The 23,967-nt window shown below is 45.5% G+C and overlaps 1 protein-coding gene across 1 annotated transcript; it reads left to right on the top strand.

Moving 5' to 3' along the window:
- Nucleotides 1-387: 387 nt before the first annotated feature.
- Nucleotides 388-14,666, top strand: SURF4 (surfeit 4). Its single transcript, XM_075259969.1, has 6 exons — nt 388-529; nt 8,064-8,250; nt 8,554-8,630; nt 9,713-9,756; nt 10,513-10,699; nt 11,327-14,666. The coding sequence occupies exons 1-6, from the start codon at nt 482-484 to the stop codon at nt 11,591-11,593; spliced, it is 810 nt and encodes a 269-aa protein (XP_075116070.1). The 5' UTR covers nt 388-481; the 3' UTR covers nt 11,594-14,666.
- The last annotated feature ends 9,301 nt before the right edge of the window (nt 14,667-23,967 follow it).

Raw genomic sequence — 23,967 nt, forward strand, 5'->3', positions numbered from 1 at the left:
TAGCTCCTGTATCTGCCCCCTCCCCTGTAGCATTAGCTCCTGTATCTGCCCCCTCCCCTGTAGCATTAGCTCCTGTATCTGCCCCCCTCCCCTGTAGCATTAGCTCCTGTATCTGCCCCCCTCCCCTGTAGCATTAGCTCCTGTATCTGCCCCCTCCCCTGTAGCATTAGCCCCTGTATCTGCCCCCTCCCCTGTAGCATTAGCTCCTGTATCTGCTCCCTCCCCTGTAGCATTAGCTCCTGTATCTGCTCCCTCCCCTGTAGCATTAGCTCCTGTATCTGCTCCCTCCCCTGTAGCATTAGCTCCTGTATCTGCCCCCTCCCCTGTAGCATTAGCCCCACTGCCGCCCACTCCTCCTCCTTCTCTTCTCTCCGCCCCTTGTGTTCGGCCCTTTAAGGCTTGGCCTACGTGGCAGGCCGGGGAGTAGCAGCTGCTGTCCGGGGAGGAGGGGCCGAGACTCAGCCCGACACCGGCACTGATCATGGGCAACAACGACATGATGGGCACCGCCGAGGACTTCGCGGATCAGGTGAGACTCATCCGCCTCGTCCTGTCCCTCCCGGGGCCAAACCTTGCTCGTCCCGGAGTCACAACCAGCGCTGCCCGACTGCAGCACATGTAAAGGCCCGGCGATGGGCTGACACATGGAGCGGGGCCCTGGGAGCAGGGTTGGGGGTCCCGCTTAGGTGACACGTTGGCTTAGGGCACTGGCCCCGGGAGCGATCAAAGGGGGCTCACACTGCAGAGCTGAGAGGACACCAGCAACTGGGCCCCTGTGCCAAGGGTCATCCTGGGCATTGCTGCCACATAATAGGTGGTGGGCATTAGGAGGGTGTCCAGTAGAAGATCGGGTGGGTGACCAGGGGCATGTACCAGGGAGCCCAGTACAAGATAAGGTGGGCTACCGAAGGCCATGTACCAGGGTGCTCAGTACAACATGATGGATGGTGGGCATCAGGGAGCTACCATATACCAGTGTACCCAGTAAGAGATCAGGTGTGCTAACAGGGGCTGTGTACCAGGGTGCCCAGTACAAGATAAGGTGGGCTACTGGAGGCCATTTACTAGGGTGCTCAGTACAATATGATGGGTGGTGGACATCAGGTGGCAACCAGGGTCCATGTACCAGCGTGCCTAGTTAAAGATCAGGTGGGTGACCGGGGGCCGTGTACCAGGATTCCCAGTGCAAGATAAGGTGGGCTACCGGAGGCCATGTACCAGGGTGCTCAGTACAACATGATGGGTGGTGGGCATCATGGGGGTGACCAGGGGCCATGTACCACTTGTGGGGGCAGTGCTGCTTATTATGGCAACCAGCTGAATCTGACAGATTGGCACTTACCATACAGATGTGCTTATAGGCAGGCTGCCAGGTAGAAGGGTGATCGGGTAAGGGGCAAGAGACTGACATTACATAGCAATTAAGGTAGAGAGAGGCTGGCATGCAGTGTAGTGACTGGGGATGGCATAGCCAGAATGGCATCCACTCTAGTGACTGGGGAGGGTATAGTTCATTGATGGCGAACCTTTTGGAGATGGAGGGCCCAAGCTACAATTCAAAACCCGCAACACACAGCAATTTAACCGTAATACTGTGCAAATCCACAATTGTGGACAATAATGGACCCGTAAAATACGGTGGTGTGAATGGGGCTTTACAGAGCTTTCAATGATACAAAACAACATTTTGTACTGAAGGTAGACATTTACCTTTGGCATAACTTTGAACAATTAATGTTGACAATTTACTTTACACAGGATCTGTTTTATAGAGACCGTGCAATGGTATTACAGCCTGTACTAATATCACGTCTGGTATAGTACAAATACTGTGTGATATAAATAATGAGGGCCCCCACACAGTATAATCTGTTTCATAGATGGGTGCCCACAGAGAGGCCTCTGAGTGCCACCTCTGGCTCATGTGCCATAGGTTCGCCGCTACGGGTATAGACAGTCCAGCATATACTGTAGTAACTGGGGATGGTATAGAGAGGCTGGGATCTAGTGTAGTGACTGGGGATGGTATAGAGGGGCTGGCATCCAGTGTAGTGACTGGGGATGGTATAGAGAGGTTGGCATCTAGTGTGGAGACTGGATGAGGACATACGGAGTCTTGCATATACTGTAGTGACTGGGTATGATATAGAGAGGCTGGTGGTCTTCTTTCCTACCATTCTAGTGACTGGGCACCTAAGGCTTGGTATATATGGTAACTTTATGGCTGCCACCTTATCCAAAATCTCAATAGCATCTTTGCTGAGTTCCAGCGTTCAATGCTAAGGTTGGTAAAATCTTAGGCATGAATAATAGGCATTGCCAGGTTGGCATTAGATCGTGACAAGATGCTGTATACATGGCATGGGCACTTAGAGGTCACCAGTTCCTCTCAGACCACCGCCATGCTATACTCAGCAGGTGTCAGAGTATCTCCCTGTTCACACTATACAGTGACAGTTGGCAGTGCTTTTGAAGATAATTCCTATTATGACCAGTTTGTTCCTTAATGTATGCCCCCCATTCTGGCTGTGCGCTGGGCGATATTCTATCCAGGTAGTTCATATGTTCCTATTGAGCTATAGAGAAGAAAGCGCTAGCTTATGAGGTGAGTAGCCGGGCAGACTGGCGAGCTGTCGCCCATGGAGCAGATCTCTGTGCCGAGTTTGTGAATTGGTTTTCAGTCTGTATCAGTTTAGCTTGTCATTATGTATTATTGATGATTGATTTGCCTAGTATATTCTGGTTTGGCAGGGCACCAGTGGGGTTCACGTATGTCCCAGGGCACCAGTGGGTTTCACGTGTGTACCAGGGCATTAGTGGGGTTCACGTGTGTCCAAGGGCACCAGCATGGATATAGGGTAGCTACATGTTTATAGTGCAAAGGCCATGCTGGGTATTTATTGGACAGAAGAAAATATAGTATCCAGGGGGTGATGGGTATATGGTATAAGGGCATCATTGGGTATAGCAATAGGACATTGATGTGTTAGTAGGTGGCATATTATGTGAGCAGGACTGGTAGTATGGGGTATGTTGGGTACAGTCTCTGGGCACCAGGTGGGCAGTAGCAAAGGATCATTGGGCGTAATATCTGGTCATTACCAGGTATATCACATGATTCCATCCAGTGGCTCGCTCTATCTATCTATCTATCTATCTATCTATCTGGGTGTTGTGTATGTAGTATTATTGGATTGATTGGTGATAGCATCAGGGCAGCACTCAGTATATAGTATTAGGGCCTTGGTAATAGTATAGGGTCAGACATGAATATATATACATTTGGGTATAGTGTGCTTTATATAGTATTGGAGTATAACTGGTTACAGTATACATGTATAGACTTGTGCATATAGTATTATGATATGATTGGTAATATATGAGCACCAGTTAGGTATATGATCAGACATTTGTCTGTATTTAGCACCGATTGGTAATAGTATATGGCCCTACATGAGTATATTTATCTGGGTATAGTATCAGGACTGTGCTTTATGTAGTTTCGGAGCATAACTAGTTACAGTATATGGGCATGGATATGTATATAGTATGATAGTAGGACTGGCTGTAATATCTGGGCACTGTGTATATAGTATTAGGCCAGTGCTCTGTTTATCGTACCAGGGGCAGGTTAATAAGGTGAGTATATCACCCAGCACCATTCTTCAATCTTGTGTTGAGGTTGTCCTTGATCCCATTTCCCCTAATATTCCTTGTGTGGTCCCACTTATGGGGCTAGTGGTCATCTTCTCATATGGTCTCCTCCCAGTATAGTGATCTACGGGCACCTGAGCTCGCCCATCTCGCCCTATATGTATGCAGGTAGTCTGGATTGCACAATGTGACTCTTGCACCTTCTTCCATTGACATGCTTGGTTAGGGCACACTCTACACAGCTGGCATCCTGTGCCAGGTGATGGGCCGGGCCAGAGCCTGCCGCTTGTCTGTACGTGTCAGGTGTGATGTCTCCCTCGTATTTATCCAGTGTCTTCTTGTGGATTTACTTAATTAACCTTATATAAATGTTTTCAGTAATTGTACGTCTGGGCCCCATCCAGCTCATCATTATCCCTGGCTAACCTGGCAGAGGCACGGATTAGGACACTGGGCGCGAGACGAACCGCGTTTCCTGCAAACCATTGACGTTGCAATATATCTGCACTGTATTCCTCAATATTGGGCATTGCAGCATTAGTAGTGCACCCAATCCAACTAATAGTCAATGCCATCTGGGATTTATTTCATGTTGCCAGTTTGACCATCTTGATGTGTGCGGCCCAGATTGAACCCTGTCCATATGACTCATTAAGGCATATCGATGACCTAGAGTAGGGTCCTCACTCAAGACCCCTCAATATGAGTCACAACAAAAGCCGCCACCCCATGGAGCACCTTCTATTCTGGCGGCCAGGAGTTGTCCATGTATTATATAGCTGGCCACCATGTAATACTCCATTTCTCCACTAGTGGCTGCTGTACTAGAAATACCTGGCCGGCCACAGCTTCCCCTGGGAGATGTCAGCAGCAGGATCTGGGGCAATTAGCTGCCCCTTCTGTACCTCCAGGGGGCTTCAGTCTGAAAGGTGTTCTATCTGATAGGACCCCTCACTGGTAAGAGATGGGGGACCCAGATCTGTCTTGTGACTACATAGCAGACCCCTGCAGATGAATTGGACAGTCACAGAAATTTCTGCAACAAATCTCCATGTGAATACACGGGGAATCTCTCTGGTTATCTCTTCCTGCCAGAGGTGCAACTCCAGGGGTTCAATGCAAAATGTGCGCCTGGCCCCAAACTATAATGTTTTGTATGTGGTCCCCTAATATTGGGACCAGACGCCTTATGGGTCCACTAAGGTTCCGGGCCCAGTTTGAATGCTGGACATGCTGGTTTGTATGGTGCACTTTACAGACGGATCACTTTGAACAACCCCTTTCTTGTTGGATCTCCCTTCTCCCCACTGAGTATTTCTTGCTGCTTGGACCCCAACGGTCAACTGCAAACTGTAAAGGAATGTGGTAACAAGTGCTCAGTTTCCCTGCAGTGCCTCCACAGGGGAAAGGAAGCATTACACAGTGCCTAATGAAATTAACTGTAGATCCTCCAAAGGGAGACACTTACATGTGTACGGAGTCTGGAGGAATAGCTGTCAGCTGAACAAGCATTTGACCCACAGCTATTGCCATCTTGTCACGTGAGGGTCCTAAAAGGAGGACTCTAGAAGTTCAGTGTGTCGTATCTGAAGCCAATCTGTTGTGGGCTGGCAAGGGTTAACTAGTCTGTGACTAAATATTTATCTGTTATCTGCGCTGACGCTCGGCAGATGTTCATCATGGCGGTTTCCTGGAAACCCACTGATTCACTATGTCGTATGCTGCATTAATGAGACTTTCTAGCACTTGCTTGCTCTTTACTTTTTGTGGTGACCGTATGGAGCGGCGTGCGGCAGATTGTATTTACCCGGCTCCTGTCAATAGTAAATCGAGGGATCTGCCATGTAAGTGGGCACCATATGGTGTTATAGAGCCTGCATATGGGGTACTGCTTTCTATATGACCGTTAACTTGGCCATTCAGCTTGAGGCTATGGAGATAAGTGGCTAACTGATGACTGATGCCGCTGATCTCAGAAGAAATAGAATCTCATATCTATGACCATCTTAAGGCAACCCCTTTGGTCGTGACCATTATAGTGCCCATAGGGATCCATGTCCTGCAGTGGTGACTTGTGCATGAACCAGGAGGGCCAGGATGAGCATACCCATCCTTATGAAACAGGGATCTACTTGCATCATGTGTCTATCTGTATTTTGGGGCTGCCTTCTTACACTTTCCTTCTCCCTTCTCTTCCAGGCAGCAGCGGTTAGTGTTAGAAGCCACCACAGTGCTAAGTATTAGAGTGTGCTGCATGCCAAGTGTGACTTGTGTCCTAGACATATTCCGCACAACATGTTGCAGATGAAAATAGACCAAGCCGTGACCTGTCCCCGGCCTTGAAGCGGAGCTGATTGTGCTGCCGTGATAGTGACGTGTACTTTCCTCGCTGTCCGCTAGGGGGCATGGTCACCGGTGTTGTGAATCTTTTAGAATGTTGTTTTGTTTTTGGGTTCACTTGGGGGTAAAGGAATTGGCATTGCATAAACTGCGATTGACTAATATACCGTATACCCAGCCAATACTAGCTATAACTTCATTACAGCCCATTCATACCTCAGAGGCCAAATCCAAAAGTGGGTATTGCACTCACTACGCTGCCCTTTCTGTTTGGTGTAACTGCTTTCTTCTATGCCAGTGTTAGTAAATCTGCTGTAGTATATTTATGTGTCTTAGAAGAAACTGATCCGTACGACCTGGAATGTTCTGACTGCGTAGTGTGAATATCGGCTTTCATGGCATTGCCTGAGTACTGGGAAGCTGAAGCAATCTAACCCTTTGTATCACAGTTTATCTTATAGTGCAGGGGTAGGGAACCTTTGGCTCTCCAGCTGCTGTGAAACTACAACTCCCAGCATGCTCCATTCACATGCATGCTGGGAGTTGTAGTTTTGCAACAGCTGGAGAGCCGTACATTCCCTACCCCTGTTATAGTGGGAGTGAGAATTGTGCATGCCTGAGACATAATCCCTAAACTGCTGCAATTTTTAGTCCAGTGCCCCCCTGTCTGTAGGTGATGCCTGGTATTGCAGCTCGGCTCTATTTGAGTGTTGCTGTGATTTTATTTTTTTTATGTGGAGACTAACCCTTTCTGCCAATTGTAGCAGGGTCAGTTGACCATTTAATGTGTATGGTGCTGTCCTGAATGGCTCTGGTGGCAGATGTCGGGGAGTAAAGGATAGGGCTGTTGGATCCTGGCATTCCCAATCCTTTTGTAAATTGTGGCCATAAGCTGCAATTCTCCTCTTATCATTAAACAAAACCGGAATGCTAGTCCAAGCTGAGCATGCATGTCTGTGTAGGGGTTTGGAGGAATAGCTGTCAGTCAGGTACGTGATCTAATTCATATGGGCAGCCTTACCACCTCTCACAGCTCTGATCCAGACACAACACAGCTAGGTTGTAAAGTGTGAATACTATGATGCATGCCGGTGCTAGATTTGGGGGTTGCTGATATGTTGTGTATGTAAGTTAATAATATGGAAGTGCATTAACTGTATATGACCCTAAAGTGCTGGCCAAGGAGCTTGATTGAAGCCTTGCCCAAAAGCAGAGGGGTTCCCTTCCTCTTTGCATGCCAGGACTTAGGCCCCTTGCACATGACCAAGTGTGGCATACAAGAGGGTGTTCAGATGATTATATATACAGTAGGTCTTATCCTGCTCTGTGTCACCAGAACAAAACGGATTGGAAATCCCCATAGAATTTTACGAAATCCGTCCCTCCCTTGGTCTGTACATTTAATTGTGTATATTAGGCTATTCTTTATAGAAGTGAGCTAGAAAGGGTAAGGGGGTGTTGAATCGGTCTGTAACATGGGCCCATACAATACCCCTTTGTGCCTGGATCACTTTGGGATCGCACATTGGGGAACTGCCCCTTTAAATTGCAAATCAATGATAGAAAAATTGATTGCTTCTTACCACTAAGTTGTAGTGTTGCGGGGTGCTAGACCAGCCTCTGGACCAACGAGGACGTCCACAATGGAGAAAATGTAAGAAGAAATGGCCTGCCACGCTCCGGAACTACAAAATTACTTCTTTATTTAGTCCATTAAAAACAGATCCACATAGAAGACATCAGAAAAAGATAGAAAAGATACACATGGTGCTGTAAAAATCGCTTACGTGTTTCGGGGGTAAAAAGACCCCCTTAATCATAGCAGCTATGATTAAGGGGGTCTTTTTACCCCCGAAACGCGTAAGCGATTTTTACAGCACCATGTGTATCTTTTCTATCTTTTTCTGATGTCTTCTATGTGGATCTGTTTTTAATGGACTAAATAAAGAAGTAATTTTGTAGTTCCGGAGCGTGGCAGGCCATTTCTTCTTACATTTTCTCCTTTAAATTGCCCCCGAATTGTTTGTTTGTGTCTATAGTAGGATTAACCCTTTACATTGTCTCTGCAGTTCCTGCGGGTCACGAAGCAGTACCTACCCCACATCGCTCGCCTCTGTCTTATCAGCACATTCCTGGAAGATGGCATCCGCATGTGGTTCCAGTGGAGTGAGCAGAGAGATTACATAGAAGCCACGTGGAGCTGCGGCTACGTCTTGGCAACCATCTTTGTCCTTATTAACTTGTTAGGGCAGCTGGGTAAGTCTGATCATCTCACAGAGGACTGTATACAAATGACTCTGTGCTAAGACGTGGCTGATCCTAGTCTTGTACAATATCTTAGTGCATATAGAGCATAAGGGATCTGATAGTGGAGCGGGAAAGACCCCCAGGATATCTTGTGTCACCTGCATACACCACAGCCTGGCTGAGATCAGTACTCCGCTGCTTATATGTAATACTCTCGTGTACAAGCTTATGGGTGCAAGATCCAAACATCAGAGGACATCTCTTATGTCGTATATTGACTTTGTGCTGTTAACCCACATCTGTATCTTCCAGGTGGCTGCATATTGGTCCTGAGCCGAAACTTTGTACAATATGCCTGCTTTGGTTTGTTTGGAATCATAGCTATGCAGGTGAGGATATGGTTGTATTCTTAAAGGGGTTCTGCCATAGTGGACACTTATCTCCCATCCACAGGACAGTATCCGATTTCCGGGTCTCCCAGTGATCAAGAGGAGGTGGGACCGAGAATCCCCCTTAGGCCTCATTGTGAATGGACCACCAATGCGCTTATGTGACCAGCGCTCCATTCACTTCTATGTGGTTGTTAGGACTGTAATCTCCTGCAGCCACTTAGCAGTTAAAGGGATCCTATCATTAAAACACATTTTATGTGACGAACACGTAGGAATAGCCTTAAAGTTTATTCTTCTCCTACCTTTAGATGTCTTCTCCGCGCCGCCGTTCAGTATAAATCCTGTTTTTTGTCAGTGCAAATGAGTTCTCTTGCAGCACTGGGTGCGGGCCTCAGCGCTCAAACAGCACTGGGGGTGTTCCCAATGCTGCGAGAGAACTCTCCAGTGCCGCCTCCATCTTCTTCAGGAACGGCCTCTTCACACATCTTCTGGCGGTCAAACTTCTAGGCCTCGGGTACAGCCGACTGCCCATGCCCGCAGCTACAAGAAAAATGGCCGCTTGCACAGTAAGTAAGTGGCCAGTTTCTTGTGGCCTGTGGGCATGCGCGCGCAGTCGGCTTTGCCCGAGGCCTAGAAGTTTGACCGCCAGTGCTGGAAGAAGACGCGTGAAGAGACCATTCCTGAAGAAGATGGAGGCGGCGCTGGAGAGAGTTTTTTGGCAGCATTGGGGACGCCCCCAGTGCTATACTGAGTACTCCGCCCCCAGTGCTGCGAGAGAACTCATTTGTATACCGACGAAAACTGGGATTTATACCGAACGGCGGCGCGGAGAAAACATCTAAAGGTAGGAGAAGAATAGGCTTTCTTAAGGCTATTCCTATGTGTTAGTCACAAAAAATTGTACTTTAATGATAGGATCCCTTTAATGAAGCATCGGTAACACTAGCAGGGTGCTGTTCCCAGTATTTCAAACCCCCCATTCCATCCCCCCCCCCCCCCCCCAGTCATTCACAACATTGAGTGTGTACAGTAATGGCTTCCATATTCTATCTGTTTAATACGTGTGTTCTTCTGTTCAGACTATTGCATACAGTATCCTGTGGGACCTGAAGTTTTTAATGAGGTGAGTACATTGAATCTGTGCCCACGTCACCAGGTATGTCTACCCCTACCTACCACCATACATCCTCCATTTCCATATACAGTATTCTATCCATTTTCCATACATGTGCTTACATAGGTAAATTATTATCACAGCTCATCTTGTTTATCTGTTCCTGGGAAAGCTGGGTGAAAACCAGTATCACCTCTATTGGTTGTTACCCATCTTTCCTAGTGGGTTTCCTGTGTAAGGTTTATAGGTTTGGGGTATATATCACTGTATAGGTTCACCTTTGTTGCATGTTATTTCTAAACACGGTGTCGATCTCCTGTTTTTGCTCAGATTAGGGCCACAGATCTGACCTTTTGTACCTAGTCTGTAAAGATATACTGAAACGTACCCGCAGGTTCCTGGAATGCAAACCTGTATCTGGATACTAAAAAAATAGTTCTGTGTAGTTTAATGGGACATGTTATTCAGCTGTATCTGGGTATAGTAACATGTGAAGGCCTCCTGTATTCTGAGTGAACAGAAAGCTTTCTTAAGTCTGGACCCTTGTCCCACCCCCATTACACAGCACACTGACTTGTGTGTACTCCAAGTCTTGTCCTATGAGGGAGGACTTCAGGGGCCAATCGCTGGGCAGGGGAGACAAAATCTTAAAGATTTGAAAGTTACTGACAATCTTCCACAGTTTCTGACCCCGTTACTTTCCTGTTGTTATGTAGAGTCCTGTTTGTTATAAGCTAATCCAAGGTCATGTTGTTTCTTCTCTAGGAACCTGGCTCTAGGAGGGGGACTCCTACTACTTTTGGCCGAGTCTCGGTCTGAAGGAAAAAGCATGTTTGCCGGAGTGCCCACCATGGGTGAGAGTTCCCCGAAGCAGTACATGCAGCTTGGGGGGCGCGTGCTGCTCGTCCTCATGTTCATGACCCTGCTGCACTTTGACGCAAGCTTCTTCTCGGTAAGTCTAGATTTTTGGTAAAGTGTTTGAAGCCTAAACAGCTCTTGCCTGAATGTCATAGCCCCTTAAAGCAGCTCTTTGGTAGGGGTGCCAGGAGTTGGGCCTCAACTTGTCTAATATTGGTGACCTATCCTAAGGTTAGGCCTTCAGTACCAAAGTACAAAAGAAATCCTTTAAAGTGGTTGTCTGAGATTGAGGCACCCAAAACCTTCACTATTCAGCTGACGGAAGCCATATACAAGGTATACGGTTGATAACTGCTCTGCTACTCTTTAAGTGAATGGGAGCAGAGCTGCAGTGATCCGGTGCCACTACTACAGTGTACAGAGCTATAAGTTGTATACGGAGATGTATATTATAGTGGTGGTGCCAGGAACTGTATCTCTGCTTCCAGTCACTTGAATAGTGCATGGCTACTTCCAGCCTTTTACTTTATATGGCTTCCACCAGCTGATGAGTGCATGGTCCAGGTGTTAGACCCCGCCGATTCAATACTGGTGGCCTATCCTACGTCTGGGTCTAGAACAACCCCTTTAAGTCCAAGCCACTATTGCAACCCCTTCCTATTTCACCTGGTTTCATGATAAATGCCTCTTTCAGTTATGACGTTCCTCTTGCCCCTTTCAGATTCTGCAGAACATCGTGGGCACAGCCCTCATCATCCTAGTGGCTATCGGTTTCAAGACAAAGTTGGCAGCCCTGACTTTGGTGGTTTGGCTCTTTGCCATCAACGTCTACTTCAACGCTTTCTGGAGCATCCCTGCCTACAAACCCATGCACGACTTCCTAAAATACGACTTCTTTCAGACCATGTCTGTCATCGGCGGACTTCTCCTAGTGGTGGCCTTGGGACCTGGTGGGGTCTCTATGGACGAAAAGAAAAAGGAGTGGTAGTTTCTGACCATACCTCATGAGGAATCTTGTAGAATGTCCTGGATAAAGCCGAGTCCTGCTACAACATCTCTCCCCACTTCATATTTTTTATTTGTTTTACTATCCCTTTGTAACCCTCCTGCAGCATGCTGATACTGCAGCATGTGCCGCAGGAACCACCATAGTCCACCGAGCACACCAGCTGGTTGGACCTCAACTTCAGAAAATGTTACAAGGTCCTCTATACCATGCAGTATATTGAAGCGTTTCCTCTGCTTTACGTCTTTCTGATTCTATATTTTATGTGGATTTCAGAGCCAGAAGCCGCTCATCTCCATGCAGGGCTCGGCCTCTGGCTCTGAAGATGTCTGTAGGGATTTCATATGACCCTGCTAAGGGAACTGTGTGCAGTACTGGGATGAGACCGGGCGTACAACCATGTGTTCCTGTCTGGAGTGCAATCCTCTGGTTCATTATTTAATACTGTATCTGCCAGGTCCTGGCACTGTCTCATTTTAAATTTTTTTTTTTTTTTTTTTTTAATTTTCCGCTCATGGACTCTGCATGACCCCCATTTCTGTGCTTCTAAAGGGTCTGGTCAATCAAAACAAGTGTGATGTCACATGTACTTAAAAGGACACTAAATCTAAAGTATACCTTTACTGTGCGGTTTGCTGTTATCAGCCATTTCATACCAGAGAGAAGCCGAAATTGATATTCTTCAAGGGGATAAATGACAGGAAGTCCATAACAATCCTTGCTCCCTTATCTTACATACATGTATAGTATGTATTTTATTTTTTACTTTGGGTTTATTGGGCCTTTAAGGCTGGCTCCACATGGGATTCTCTGCAATGTTTGGTGGCAGCAAAGTGGATGAGATTTAGGCTAGGGCCACGTGGTGATCTTGGACGCAACCAAAGATCGCCATATTGCCCTGCGACTCCTTCACCCATGTGAGAGTTGCAAAAAAGATGGCACACTGCTGGATTTGTTTGTGGCCAGAAGCCACAGCACAGTCACTCACATGGGTGAAGGAGTCGCAGGCGGCTCAGTGATCTTTGCTATCCGCGACTGAAGTCACAGCCCAAGTTGCTGTGTAGCCTTACCCTTAAATCTCATCTACATGCTGTGAATTGTGTGTCTCAAGCTGCATCATGTCAGTTTATGCTGCAGGTTTACCCAGTGACTTTGGCATGTTGTTAGCCGGTGGCATAAACCCTGCAATGAGAAATCAGCGGCATACATGTCCCCTGTGGACCCAGCCTAAAGCTGCAGATCATCTCTCAGTACCAAGCACCTTTAGTGGCCAGACCCCCTATAGAATTAAGCCTGGCCACTTAGCCATTTGTTTCAGTTGCCAAAACCAAATTTCTTGCATAAGTGTCTAGCTCGTTCATTGAATACATGGTTGTCATCTTGTCCCTGTTGTTCTCGACATTTGGCCAAATATGAAACCAGTTTGAATTCTTATGTTTCCTGTTTCGTTCATTGATCCGCAGGTACCGCCCCCTTGTCCGTAGGACCCTTGTCTCATACAGCTTCATGACTGAGCCAATGTCTGGAATTTTTTTTTTATTGTATTCTTGTTAGATATTTAATGCTTAGGGTAAATTTAGAACAGGGGCCTATTACGGGGCCACTTACCCATAGGGTAATATTCCTTAGCAGAAGGTGACATCTATCTCAGCTGCTGTTTACACTGATGGATTACCGGGGAACTGCTTTATATTATGGGGTTCCCTTAGTTATAGAGACACAAGAATGGGATTAAATGACTACTCCCAAACCATGCCTAGAAGAAATGTGAGTTGTGCCTATGATCTAAGCTCCACTGAAAGTAATGTTGCAGTGATCTTGGTTTATGCTCCAGTCACAGTTAAAGCTGCATTCATCATTTTGCCAATTGCTGCTTGGAATCTGTTGCTGCTGTGTTGCGCGACAAAAATTTTAAATGTATCTTTATGGTATTGCATTGTGACTGTCAGCAAAAATCCAAATCTGTTGGACTTTGTTTGCGAGTTGCATGCAACTTTTTTTTGACAGTAGACTTGAATGGAAGTTGCAATTCACCTGCACTATGTCTGACTTGACTTTGTTTTTGCAGCCAAGTCACAGCTCTAAAAGAGTTTCATGATAGGAAGTCGCACAACTGTGTTAGTTGTGAGAAGTGGCACAATATAGGCAACAATCCAGCAGGGGGCAACAGTAATATATAAAATTACCAAACCTGATTGCTTGAAGAAATTGGCCATGTTGTGAATGCAGCTTTGGAAGTAACTGGAGTATAATACATGATGTATAAGTAAAGTTATGCAACATTATCGGTAGGTGATAATGGTCAAATTATCCTTTAAATTGAGAATGAAAGCTAATTCAGACTAGAGCAATGTGATTGTGTCTTGTTTATGGCAGCAATTCCTGATCTCGCCGTAGATCTCATGACCCAATTGTGCACTATTATATGCTATAAGTTCGGTTCATGAGACATGCAGTCAGGGTGGGAGTTGTGGTCATAATGTGACCATATTCCTTTTGTCTGAATTAGCCCTAAGGCTAGTTTCACACATGCATAACCTAAAAGCGGGTTTTATAACCCAAACTAGTCAGTCATTAGACCTGCCATTGGTCTAAGACTTGAGGGTATAATAAGGGTGCAAAAATGTGCCCATATTATGGTCGTGTGGCACTGGCCTTACACTTGGCTGCATTGGCACAGTGATGCCACAATATCCATGTTGGGATATGGGCCTGGTTACCAGCTATGCTCACATATAACAATATGGTCACTCTGATGAGCCCATTCTATATATACCTGTTATGGTGTACGAATACAGTGACATAATGGATAGCTATATGAATGCCCCCTGACATGTATAGGGGGGATATATATGACCCATGGCGGCTGTATCACTGTGTTCATGCAGCTATATAATGCCTACTTTCCTCCTAAATTCTGCCCCTTCCCTCCCCCACTGTCCTTTTTATTACAGAACAGTCCCTGCCTTTATATTTTTTCTAAAAGGTTGTGTGGAGCTAAAAGTGTTCAACATTGTAATATATTTCATTAAAAAAAGAGGCATGTTTAGTGAGACCCGTGGTCCGGCTCTGCTGCTTTTCATCTGTGGTATAGTAACAAACATCGCCAAAGCTGCGCCCGCCGTAAAAAACGTGACCACATTTACAAGAAGCTGAGACATGAGGTGGTGTTTGGAGTAGAATAAAACAAGATGCACCGAAAATGGTATACATGTCCTGTCGCACATTTATTAAAGGTTTTAGACACTCTCTTTTTACTGTGTTCAACATAAGGGCCTGTGGTTAAAGGGAGTTTGTCAGCAGAACCCGCAGATAAGTGGGTTAGGGTTACCAGAACCTGCATATTGTGCCAGCCCTGCAGATCGGGTAGGGCCACCGGAATCAGACACTGTTTGCCTGCATTGCTGAGATATCTCCATTTTTGTCAATATGCAGACGGATTCTTTGGAGCAAGAAAGTTATTGCTCCAAAAGGGGTAAGTAGGAACATCCTTGTTGCTCCAAAGAGCTTGTGTGCATTTTGACATAGTGGCACCTTGGCGACAGTGGCAGCGATTCACAAGGGGAAAACAGCATTTGATTCAAGCAACCCTAATCTGTCTGTGGGGTTGCGGAGGAACACTGGGTTCTGGTGACACACTCCCTTTAAGGTTCTATTCAGATCACAATTTTTTTATTTATTTTTTTTTACATGAGTTTAGTGGATACAAAAACAAAAAAAGGAAGCAAACGGATGGTCATCAATGTAAGAAAAAAAGAAAAGTTTTTCTGTTTTGGGGGGTTCTTTTTGGAAGGATACAAAAGTATGGTATACTATGTTTTTGTGTCCTTTAAAAATACAGATAGAAACGGTCCGTGAGCTCGGATGCAAAACTCATAACGCTGTATTCTAGCCGGGGCTCATTAATGAAATGAATGGGTCCTTGCTCTCATAAACCATACATGCACACGGTCATGTGAATATAGCCTTACTGGACATTTTGGACATCTCCTCTTATTCTTCCTTACATTGCTTCATGGCATGAGTACATGTATGCCAACATTTTACATAAAAAAAAAATGGCACGAGTATTTGGTGAAATTAACCGCACCCCGTTTTCTGTTTTTTAAAAAAATATATTTATATTTTATTTTATTTATTTTTTTTATTCAAGAAAAACAATTGTAGCAGCACCAGCAAATCTGGGTATCATTCCATAAACTGCACAGCAGAAACCCCTCTCCAGGCAAAAGGGTTTGCAATAGAAAAAACAATCTGGTCTGCCAGCAACTTCTGGCCATACAAGTTGCACGCACACACGTTTTCCAGGATTGTCAAGGCAGGTATTCAAGAATGTGTTATACACATAGGGGAATTTATTAATATTGGTGTTTCCTACGCCAGCGTTAATAAAGTTCCGAGAATTATCTCATCACCAAATTTATCAGGCCAAGTGGTCCCTGCCCCAGCCCCCCTTACTATCCTCCCCACTTCAGCCAGAAGTGTCCAGCGAGGCACAGAATGAACAAAGTGCTGCATATTGGGCATCAGAAAGTGCCATGCACCAATGTTACGGCATGATTGCACCTATCTCCGCCACAAAACGGGTGGGTTAATAAATCCCCCCCCCCCCCCCATAGGACTGCTGTACACCTTGATTTATAGTTCTTTGTAGAAGTTATACAGTGTAGGAGCATTTTGGTGTATTTTTTACCATGTCCTGTAAGTTCCCCATGAATACTGCCATGATGGAACATGGGAATGTAATCTAGTATATTGTAAATTACTTAGTGCGCTGTCCTGATAAATGACGCAGTTTGCTTTCAGTCTTAAGGACCGCTAGTGACTGTGCCATATACCTGTATATAGGCCCTATATACATCACCAAGTGTACCTTCCAAAGGGGGTAGGGAGTAAGAATTTGCAGCGGAGTGCAATCACCTGTATGGTGGTGGTGGGGTTCTGATCTGTTCTGGTGACACGGATCAGGATATGACCTGCTCTATGATCATGAGAACCAAATGGAGCATCAGACACTCCTCAGGAGAGGGGACCTGCACCCTCAGCCTTACAGAATATTGCTTTACCTGTGGGTACTGGTGAAGGGGTGCAGTAAAATGGAGACCTTTAGGGTCATGTATAAGAGACTTATTTTTTACCATTGTGGATTAATAAAGACCAAATTTTGTCTCTGTTCACATATGAATACTGGAGCCTGTAGGCTGTGCCGCAGATTCTGTTAACAATGTTGGGCAAAGTAGTGCAGTATAAAACAAAAGACCCTATAACGGAAGACTGACTGCCATTACGATAGGGATCTGGTATTTTTTGCTGTTCTGTTCCTGTGATAAAGTAGAAAATGGAAATTTTTCAATGCAGATGTGAACAGAGCCCAATAGAATATTAATAAGATATAGTGCAAATCTGGACATAGACTTAAAGAGGACCTTTCACCACTTTTGGGCACATGCAGTGTTATATACTGCTGGAAAGCTGACAGTGCGCTGAATTCAGCGCACTGTCGGCTTTCCCGATCTGTGCCCGGTGTACAGAGCTTACGGTGCCGGTACCGTAGTGCTCTATGGTCAGAAGGGCGTTTCTGACCATTAGCCAGGAACGTCCTTCTGCCTCACGGCGCCTATCACGCTGTACTGTGGAGCGGGGAGGAACGCCCCCTCCCTCTGCTCACACAGCTCGTCCATAGACGAGTATTATCAGGAGCGGGAGGGGGGAGTTCCTCCCCGCTCCACAGTACAGCGCGATAGGCGCCGCGAGGCAGAAGGACGTCTCTGGCTAATGGTCAGAAACGCCCTTCTGACAATAGAGCACTACGGTACCGGCACCGTAAGCTCTGTACACCGGGCACAGATCGGGAAAGCCGACAGTGCGCTGAATTCAGCGCACTGTCAGCTTTCCAGCAGTATATAACACTGCATGTGCCCAAAAGTGGTGAAAGGTCCTCTTTAAGTGTTGATTAGATTCAACCATTTCTAGTATTTTCCTTATTTCCACCATAACGTGACACTTCGGATATGACCAAGTGTATATAATATTCCATGCGGTTGGATCCAGATTTCAACTTGTTAAATTCTTATGTCCATGAACATACTGAGGAATATCTGAAGTATGGACTCACTCAATATGAATTGTTTTCTCCAAGTTTACATCCAATTTCTTTTTTGTTGGCCAATTTTGTGTGCAATACTAGGTTTAGCCACACGATGACAGTGTTACACAACCCATGGTTGTATCGGGATACATTTTCTATATGTGATGCTTCTATGTTTTTGGGGACAGTCAGTTTGGGCTCAATTCAGACTTCACTCTTCACTTTGAAGATATACATCAGGATTATTTACCAAAATATTCCATTCTGTATGTATCCAGGGTCAGGGTATTCAGAGCTGTATACTGTATATGGTTTTCCTTACCATACCATCTGTATTCTCTTTTGGTATACACTGGCTGCATGGACCCTATAGATACATAAGCATATGCACCGTGAACTTTCCTGATGCAAAAAAACCCCAAAAAATAATGTGTGAACAGAGACTTGAATATTATTGATAATGGGGCACAGGCACACTAAAGGTTTAGCTTTCATATAGGATATAGATCAGAGATGGTCAACCTGGCATATTCGACCCCATTTTAAGGCAACACCTTACTTGCACCATTACATTCAGTATCCCATGTCTTACAGTTGCTCAGTTGTTTCCTCATCTCCTTTAAGACCCTTTTTCTTTTTGTGGGGGTCCTAACAGCTCTGCTACACCTGGACTTTGACCCCTATTGTATAGATAGATAGATAGATAGATAGATAGATAGATAGATAGATAGATAGATAGATAGAGGTCACCAGCTCTGTTATACCTCCCTACTATCAGAGGACAGAATTTACACATAATAAGCCCCATACAGTATCATGCCCCCTTTTGACTCTACACAGTTTAAAGCCCCTTTTGTTGCCCTCACACAGTATAATGTCCCCTTTGTGGCCCCCACAGTATAATTCAAGGAGGGCCTGGTGGCTCCCATGCTGTATGATGCTCCCTCATCATGGCCTCCACACTATAATCTCCTTTATTGCGGCCTCCACAAAGTATAATGCTCCTTCTTTTAGGCTCCGTTCCCACGGAGTAAAGCGCCGCGCATTCAGACACATATACACGTGTCAGAGTGTGAGCGCTCAAAACAGATCCCATTCACTTCAATGTGTGCCGGTTCACGCGCACTACACATTGAAATCAATGGGTTAAAAAGCCTCCTATTGATTTCAATGTGTAGCGCCCGTAAGCCGGCACACATTGAATTGTATTAAATAATACAATAATAGTGATTTAATTTACTACTATATGGTCTTATGACATTAGCGTGGTGTTTGGCGGAGCAGTGAACCTATGTACCATATTATATCTTGGAAGCCGTGCTTAATCCTGTTGACAAGTTCCTTTTAATAGAGAATGTGGAATTGAGAGAGAAAATGCATCGATGAGGGGAATTTTTCGCTGAGCTGGGCAGAGTCATGAACTCATATCTGTGTATAAAAATTCTGATAAATCAGTATTTAATGCTTCCTGTTTATCAGGACGTCTTTCAATATTACTTATAATTGCAGTGGAAATAACCTCCAAGTCTCCGCTGTGGCTAGTAGTGTGACTGCTGTCTAGAGCCACCATGTGTTATAGTAGGGCATAGGTGGCTTGTCTAGAATGATTAACCCCTTAAGAGGTCACTTGTCTGCAGAGAGACCCGATTGCTTTAGGTTAGGTCTAAAGAGAGCATATAAGTTGTGGATTTTCCAGCACAGAAAATATACAGCTGCAAAAACGGCACCGATTTGTGCAATTTTTGCAGCAGATTTGCCTTGAAAATCACCCTCTTCATTGCAAAGTGTGAAACCTGTGATGGAAATACACAGCATTAATTGAAGGATGGACCTCCCGGGCTCCAGGAATGTTGGCAAATCTCCCGGGCACCACAGAAGTCTTGGCATCATCAGACCCTCGGCATCAAGCCCTGGCGTCCAAATACACAATTCAGGTAACAGCGCCACATCTGTGGTGTGATTTGTGAACAGGGCATTTGTGTGCCAAAAGGTTTGGTGCTATGTTTCTATTCCAACTCCTAGAGGCCATTGTCTGCAAGTTGGTCCATATACCTCAGGGTAGGCCATCAGCATCAGATTGGTAGAGCTTTGACTCCCGACATACCCACCAATTTGCTAGCACAATTCTTTACATATTGTGACACAGCTTAGAGAATGGGACTGAGGGGCATAGGACAGGCCATCAAGATTAAAGGGGCTCTATCAGCAAAATCATGCTGATAGAGCCCCACATATGCCTGAATAGCCTTTAAAAAGGCTATTCAGGAACCATAAAAGTTATATTAAACCTCCCCCCGTTTTAAAATAATACCCTAAAACAGAATGTGATAAACTTACCGAACGTCCACGGTGGGCGGGCATTCAGGGTGCGCCGTCTTCTTCATCCATGCCTCCTCTTTCTGCGATGTCCTCCCGTCTTCCTCCGGTGCTCGCGAACTGACATTGCTTAAAAAAAATGGCCTGGGCGCATGCGCAGTAGCATGCTGCTTCTACTACGGCTTTTAATACCCACTCACGTCTGTAGATACATCACTTAAAAGGCTTCTACATACTTTTGAAGTTATGCCCTATCAATAGAATAAGGTTAACCTCATGATCAGTGGTTGTCCCAGTTGCCAGCCCTCCACTGGTCCCTGAAACAAGGGTCTGGTCCCCCCATCCTGATGCAGTGGCAGATGATGCCGGAGTACATTGTTCAGCTGTCTCTGGCACTCCCATAAAGAATGAATGAAGTTCAGGGCTCATGCTCGGCCTGTTTCTTGTTCAGGACGGGGAACTGGACGCCTGTGCTCAGGATTGGTGAGGGTCTAATTGGTTGAACCCCTAATGATCATGAAGTTATCCCTTTTCCTATTGATAGGGGATAACCTCATTGGTACAACCCCTCACGTAGCACTTCACAGTAGACTTAGGGTATGGCTACATGTAGCTGGTATTATCTTGCAGCAGACCAGCCCATGGCAAGAAGCAGCCAAAAGTGTCTGTATTCTTGCCACGGTTTTTACCTCGGCTGCCGGGCCCGTTTCCGATCTTTAATTGCAAAGGTTCAAAATTGCACCAAAACCTGCAGCAAAAAAATGACTTCCTGTAGGTTTTGGACACTTGGATGGTTTTTCAGTAATACGTTGATTGGATTTTTTTTGTCCCATCTACTACTTTGTTACTGTATATTGCAGTGGATTAGTCACCAGTGATTGTGCCAGTGACTAACCTGCAATGATGCCACATCTGGCTCCCATCTCTGTGTTTATGGCTTTATCCATAGAATATACAATTAACACCTGATGCTTGCGGATCCCACCTGAAAAGAAAGGTGCTATGCATTTGTATGTCTCTCTGTTCACTTGTATGAGAGATACAAGTGGTTATTAGAGTGCCCCCAGTGGACAGACTGGAGATTGTGTGCTTGTGTACGTATACACTGCAATGGTGTTATATAAGGCTAAAGTTACATAGTTACATAGTAGATGAGGTTGAATAAAGACATTAGTCCATCAAGTCCAACCTATAACCCTACAATCCCTGTAGTGTTGATCCAGATGTTGCAGGGCAAAAGGAGTCGCAGTTAAAGTCGCCATGTATCCCTAGGGGGGGGGGGCTTGCACATGACTGAGTATGCCATCCAATCTCTTATGCTCCATTCCTATAATTATAGAGCATGTCCTATCCCGTGATGTCGGAATGGGATCCATGTGATCCATGTACCTTCCGTTAAAAAACTGGCCTACACACTTAGGGGTGTTCACACTTGCGCCCATGTCCGCCCACCAGGTTTCCGTCCTATTCTCCGGGGAAACTGCATAGGGAACGGCTTCCCGGCGCTCAGTTTTAAAACCCATTCATTTGAATGGGTTTTAAAAGCAAACCGCTGACGTCCGTATGCAGCCTCTCTGCGGAGAAACCGTTTTTTTTTGGCCGGACACAAAGTCCTGCATGTCGACTTTGTGTCTGGCCAAAAAAATAGTTTCCTTGCAGAGATGCAGGTGGATGGACACGGGCGCGTGTGAATGCCCCATTAGTCATATGCATGAGGCCTAAGATACACGGCAGCGGTGGGATGTGTCATGCGCCAAAAAATTACACAGAAGTTGTACAAAAACCATTTTAAGGTAAGATGTGACAGTTGCAGATAATCCACACCTGACGGAGTTTGGTCGCATGCAACTTTTTACCATAGACTTCTGTGGAAGTTGCATGTAAGTCGCAGCTGCATGCGACATGTCTGAGACTCGTCTGTGTTTTTTGCTCCATGGTGCAGTATTTCAAGATGAATTCTTTCAGTAAGAGGGAGGATGACTGAAGGGGTTAATCTCCTGCCTTGCTGTTTCAAGGTCCTGGCTAATTGAATCTTGCTGTCTGTAGCTGCTTGGTCTGTGACCATCAATTAATATTAATGGCCGCAGCTGACAGCCCTGCATTATAATGCCATCTCACTGCAAGACATAATAACAAGGAAATTAAAGGGGGGGGGGTTCCTCCCAATCTCATCCTCTGATGTGGCATAGAGACAAGTCAGTATCTGACCCACAGACTCCCAAAACAAAGGGGCTGAGGCACTCTGGAGATTTCTGTGCTGCACAGTGTCATATATTGTGATGGAAAGGTCCATCAGGGGAAATGTAAGATGAACACTAATGGGGTCACAGGCTAATGGCATCACAATGTTGTCATATAACTATATGGTGAAGATTGTGGAGCTCTACTTTAAGGCTGAGGCCCTACATTGCGGAAATGCAGCTTTTTTTGATACTTTTTTTGAGCCAAAGCCAAAAAAATCTACAAAATGAATGGGGACTGTATAGACAGTTCTCATACTTTTACCTTCTTCTTATTCCACTCCTGGCTTTGGCTCAAAAAATGCAACAAAAATAGCTGCGTTTTCACAATGTGAGGTCTCAGCCTTAGGCGGGGCCCACCCCAAAGTGGAAATGCTGTGAGAAAAATCGCTCCAATTTACAGTGAGGGCAAAGTGGGTGGGATTCTAGCGAACCCCATGCCCACTTTGCAGTAAAAAAAAAAAAGCCCTACGGACACGCTGCAATTTCCAAAACCAGCATGGTTTTGGAAATTGCAGCATATCAATTATACCTACGGAAACGCCAGCGGTTTCCCCATAGGTATAATTGAAACAGTCCGCTGAGGAAAAACTCTGTGAACTTTCTGTCTAAAGCGCTGCGGGAAGAATCACGATGTGTTACTGCCGTGGTTTTTCCCACAGTGCTTTTCTGCTGTGGGGCTTTAGCCTTAAGGTGTTTCCTGGTCTAAAAATCCCTTTTGGTTAGAAGACACTGCCAAAAATAAGCTGATCACAAAGTATCCTGCTGCCAGGAGCCTCAGGATTAGTTGTAACTGTTAGAAGAACCTGGCATCAAGTGGTTGATATCCTCGCAGCGCCTCCGCAGGAAAAAAGAAGCATTACATAGTTCTGATTGAAAGCAATGGGTTGGTCATGTGACACAATGGGGGGAATTTATTAGGCACGCCTGAATTATGAAGAGGTTCCGCCTCTCAATAGATCAGGTGCGCTCCTGTACTCCAAAATAAATATCTGGGCCAGTCAGGAGCTGGCGTAATTTGCATGTATAACTCGTGCCAGTATGACAGTTTTCTGGCGCAAGTTATAATAAATGTTTCCAGCCAAAACGTCACCACCCCCGCAAAAAAGGTGCAGAACGAACAACGTGAAACATCTTTGGTGCAAGAAAGGGCAGTCTTAGAAGTTTTCTGGTGTATCAGGCATAAAAAGTACAATTTTTTCCAACAAATAAGATTTTTGGACAAAAAATGGCATTTTTTTTTTTCGTTTCTGTGCCACAATCGCTGCTTTCATGAAAAGGGGCATGTGAGTGTATGAAGAGGTATTAACCCCGCCAAATTTATTGCCATTTATACCAAATATCTGGTATAAATAATGTGGGAATGTACACAAGCTCACGTCCATTTCCCTCCAGGCGCACAGTTATTGGCAGTCTCCCTAAATCTGTACCCTAGGGTCAAATTCATCAATTACTCTACACTTGTGTAGAGGGATGGCATTAAGGTCGGGCCCCACGGGATGGAAATGCGGTAAAAAAAAAAGTCAGTCAGTCAGAGCAAAGTGTATGGAATTCTAGCGAACCCCATGCCCATTCTGCAGTAAAAACTGCGATTTCCAAAACCGGAAATCGCAGCATGTCAATTATACCTATGGAAACATGGTGGCTTCCCCATAGGTATAACACTTGCCAATGACTGTAAAACACAACTGTGCCAGGGAAAAATACGGGGG

This window comes from Leptodactylus fuscus, chromosome 11 (assembly GCF_031893055.1).
Source record: "Leptodactylus fuscus isolate aLepFus1 chromosome 11, aLepFus1.hap2, whole genome shotgun sequence".
Taxonomy (NCBI): domain Eukaryota; kingdom Metazoa; phylum Chordata; class Amphibia; order Anura; family Leptodactylidae; genus Leptodactylus; species Leptodactylus fuscus.

Bases quoted from the DNA above. Each gene is read 5' to 3' on its own strand.
- SURF4 (XM_075259969.1), top strand. From the start codon at position 482: ATGGGCAACAACGACATGATGGGCACCGCCGAGGACTTCGCGGATCAG. The intron at 530-8,063 runs GTGAGACTCATC...TTGTCTCTGCAG, and splicing joins CCGAGGACTTCGCGGATCAG to TTCCTGCGGGTCACGAAGCA. The intron at 9,757-10,512 runs GTGAGTACATTG...TTTCTTCTCTAG, and splicing joins GACCTGAAGTTTTTAATGAG to GAACCTGGCTCTAGGAGGGG.